Source organism: Egretta garzetta, unplaced genomic scaffold, assembly GCF_000687185.1.
Source record: "Egretta garzetta isolate BGI_Z169 unplaced genomic scaffold, ASM68718v1 scaffold495, whole genome shotgun sequence".
In the NCBI taxonomy this organism is placed as follows: domain Eukaryota; kingdom Metazoa; phylum Chordata; class Aves; order Pelecaniformes; family Ardeidae; genus Egretta; species Egretta garzetta.
In genome coordinates, this window is record NW_009259866.1 from 289,952 (window position 1) to 294,154 (window position 4,203).

The 4,203-nt window shown below is 50.3% G+C and overlaps 1 protein-coding gene across 2 annotated transcripts in view; it reads right to left on the reverse strand.

The window, feature by feature from the left end:
- The window catches only part of RHPN1 (rhophilin Rho GTPase binding protein 1), a 32,179-nt gene extending 28,456 nt beyond the window's left edge, over nucleotides 1-3,723 (reverse strand). For both annotated transcript variants that reach the window (XM_009640091.2, XM_035895629.1), the window contains exon 1: nucleotides 3,587-3,723. In XM_009640091.2, coding sequence (XP_009638386.2) covers nucleotides 3,587-3,688 — 102 coding nt within the window. In that variant the 5' untranslated portion in view covers nucleotides 3,689-3,723. The remainder of the gene's footprint in view (nucleotides 1-3,586) is intronic.
- Between the last annotated feature and the right edge of the window lie 480 nt (nucleotides 3,724-4,203).

The following is a 4,203-nucleotide window of genomic DNA, read 5'->3' on the forward strand; positions in this document are numbered from 1 at the left end:
TTGGACAATCTGTTGGGATTTCACTCGTTTGACTTCTCTGGTGCTGCCTTGTTCCCTCCTCACACCAACCAGTTGCTGAGGTTGGTTGCTCAGGGCATAAATACACCCCCCCAGACAAAGTGGCAGAAGCTCTGCTGGAGCCTCGCTCCCTGTGACTCACCTCCAGCTCATCTCCTCCTACCCCAGCGGTTTCCACAAAAGTCACCCCAGGTGCTCCTTCTCCACACACCAAGAGAGAACTGGCAGTCAGAATAAAATAATGAAAAACACCCCTTTGGAGCCAAAGGCAAAGCCAAGCAAGGCTACAGAACAAGAACGAGATATCTTGGTTTGATACCTGATAACCATGAGGGCCATGCTCCAGATAGAGCCAAAGGAACCTTTGGACATCATGAGTCATCCCATCTGCAAATTGTCCTCTCATCCAGAGGGAGAAGTCCTTTAGGTAGGACTGGGATTCATGGGCAATGCCAAAGTCACGCCAGACTGGGTTTGCTGGTAACCCTAAAGGCCCCCAGCTTTCAGAGCTGTTTGCCTTGCAAGTCCTGGGTGGCGAGCTCCTACAGCATTCACCACCTCCAAGTGAGCGGCCAACCTTTCCAGCACTACCAGTCTGCACTCGTGATGCAATTAAAGAAAACGGCACACGAAGAAGCACAAGGTGCTAAGAAGCACAAGGAAAGCGCATGGCTCATGCCCAGGAAGCCTTCAACCCCAGCAAGGATGGTGAACGAAGAGCGGAAGATCAGTGCTTGGGAGGGTCAAGCAGCAACCACCACGCATAATTCAGATGGAGGTGGGCAACTCCATGAGGGTTGTTCAAAGTCCAGGCTGTGTTTTCTCTCCACCAATTCGCCCATCTCGCATCAAGGCACACCACAGAATATCAACATTTGCCCTGTAGTTAAAACTAGAGCAAGATACCTGTGCAGAGACAAGGAACAGTCAAACCCACCAATTTCTGCAGCTCTAGGAAGCTCTGGCACACAAGCTACCGCTGTCATTATCAGAGGTACCCTTGATCCCAACCCTGTGCATTGAGCACATAGGCTCCAGCTGCAACCTCAACCCTATAGGTTTTACCCAGCAATTGCCTACCACATCTCCCACATAAAAAAAATAAAAAAAATTAAAATATAGGCAGGTACTTACTCCCACCCACTCTCAGGAGCCATAATATTTCCTAACAAAGTTTTGTCCCCAAAAAGGGATGTTTCCAAGTACACAGATGATCCAGCAGCTGGAAAACTTGCTGTAGAAATAAGATAACTGGAGCATCAAGCTCTCAGCACCTATTTTATTTCCAGAAAGATGCTGATCTAAAAACTATTTTGGTAGAGTCAGAGCTGTCAACTGGGATTATTATTCCCGTTTGCAACCTGTGAGTTTGAGTCAGGCCAGTGCAGGACAAGTGGCCAAGTGACCCCAGTTTAGCCGCGTTAGCCTGTGGGATAGAGAGCAAAACAAAAGCCAGAGAACCACTCCAGACACAAAAGCAGGCTTTAAAATTATCTTTTTAAAAAGATTATCAATAATTTTCTCCTCCTCCTGGCCAAGGGCATTTCGGAAAGTAATATGGGCTGTTACAAGACACCCAGTAGGTCACAACAAATGTTTTTGCTCCCTGAACATCTATTTTTTTTATATAAAAGTCCCTATCACAGAACTAATCTCATGAAGCACTCCAGCTGAAAGCTGTTTTTCTGTGGGAGACATTACCAGCTAAAACCTCTAAAACCTTTTATTGAGAATATGGTTACATCACACAGCCTTTTAACAAATGAGTAGAGGATTAAGGTTTTAAATTTCCCAAAGAAGTGCCCTCGCTGCTGGCAAATGCACTCAGCAAGAGGAAGGAAAAAAATAAAAATATGGGGGGTTGGGGTCTTTAAACAGCAAAAGCTGCATCCAGAGCTTGAGTTTTAGGAGCATGAAACTGCTCTGGGGAGCTGGGGGAGTCACAGGGCATCATGACAGCCAGGGCAGGGTGACAGAAGGAAACAGATGTATTAAATCTTCAGCCCCGGTACATGAACCCTGGCCAAAAAAAAAAAATAATAAAAAAAAAATCACCATCACAGCAGCATTCAGGATCCCCTGCACAGCAGCAAACACACAGTGGCCCCATCCACAGCCCCTGATGCTGTCAGGGTGACAAAAACAACTGGAAGAGACTATATTGATAGTTTCATTTAAATAAAAAAACAACTGATATCATCAATAGGAAATCTAATCAGGTGGTTTGGGTTTTTTTTAATTAAAAATGTAATCATGTTATGACAGATTCTGCATATCCCCTGCCAGTTTCCCCCCCCTCCAAAAAGCTTTGCAATATTTTCCTATGTTATTCTCCGCTGTGCTACTGTCCAACAGATCCAAACAGGGTAAACCAACTCATACAAGGGAAACAGTGCATCCATACAAAGAATAAATTGGAAAAAAACCCTCCTGCTAATCTTCCCTTACAAGCAGCACCTGCTATTTAGTCAGGGCCCTGGGTAAACTCCAACCTGGTTTAAGGTTGCAACCTCTTTAGCTGCAGTCAGAGAGGTCGGGCTCAATGACTCAGGATCAGACTGATCCTTGTTCAGCCCAGGTTGCAATCTCAACCCTCACTCAGGAAAAAAAAAAAAAACAAAAAACCACACCTCTAGATCCTGACTGAGTTTTGCTTTTTTGGTTATTGGGTTTTTTCTTTTGCCAAAGGGCTGCAGAAACACGGCTCCCTACTGAAGAACAAGTTTTGAAAATTAGATGCTCGCAAGAAGAGATCAGATTACCGGGCAAACTCAACGCGGGTTTACAAAGCTGGCTCCCAGGGGACAGACCTAACGGGAGAAACACTTAAAACAGCCCCAAAACCTAACGTTTACCCCTATTTTCTCGTGACAAGCAGCACTCTTTAAACCCTCCTTGACCCCAGGAGCGTGCATTGATGACCAGGGGACGGCGGGGAAAGTCGAGCCATGGGGTTGGTGGCAGCCTGAGGACAATCCCCGTTGGTTTCACCCCACTGTTACTAATTAAACAAGTGACGCCAGCGGAGCTATCGGCCCCATCTTACACGCAGAGCCAGGTTACCGTTGCACCGACTTTCCTTGCGGGCAACTCCCGGGGGAAGAAGGGTGTCAGCGAGCAACACCCTACCCGGTACCTCTGACGGTGAGGTGGGGGGACAGGCAGTGCTTGGCTGGGCCATCCTCCTACGGTCAGGAAGGAGAAAAAGCCAAAATACAGGAGAATTTGGTTAAAAGTAGTCACTGGGATGCTTGCAGACAGAGCCAGTGGAGGATGATGTGACAGAGGAGCAGTTTCAGAGATGACGAGCTACGAGATAGTTGTGAAGATCTGCTTATGGATGAGCTACTGGGCACACTCCTATCACACCTCAAGCCCTTCCCCAGCCAGCCCCCCTACCATGCCCTGAGACCCCCAGAACAGTTTGATGGCCAGGACGGACCTGCACCCCCACCCGTGGGTACCACCATCCCCACAGAGGGGACAGGGATACCCAGCCCCACGGAGCATCAGCTGGGTGTTTTCCCAATCCTGTCCCCACCCATGGCACCCCCCCGCCATGCCTCACCTTCCGGGTGCTGCTGCTCTTCAGGGCTTGCAGGAGGACGAGGCCACTGTCCCCGTCCCCCTCCCCACCACCGGCCAGGGTCTCCTCTTCAGGGGGCATCATCTCCAGGGACAAAGCATCCACAGACTGAGAGGGGTGGGCCCGCAGTGGGGGGCTCCTGCCTCACCCCACAGGGTGGCTCTGGGGCTCAGTGGCCCCTCCTTGGGCTACTGCAGTTCTCCTGGCCTAGCCCCACACCCTGCTAGCCCTGGGGTGGGGTTCAGAGCCCCACCTTGTCCTGGGTGGGGGCTTAAACCCCCGCTAGCCCCTGACCTCTGATGCTGCAAACCCCCACGCACCCGACATCTGGCTCGATGCAAGCCCACAGCCTGCGTCCCCCCTTGCAGGGTTACCCCAAATGTGTGTGTGTGTGGGGGCAAACCCCCACAGCAGAGCTACCCCAAATGTGTGTGTGTGGGGGGGCGAACCCCCACAGACCCCCTCAGGAGAGCTACCCCAAATGAGAGGGCAAACCCCCACAGACCTTCCCCTTGAAAAAGCTACCCCAAATGGGGGGGAACCCCCCCAAATCCCCTTTTCAGAGCTACACCAGGTTAGTGGAGGGGGGGGGGGGGGGG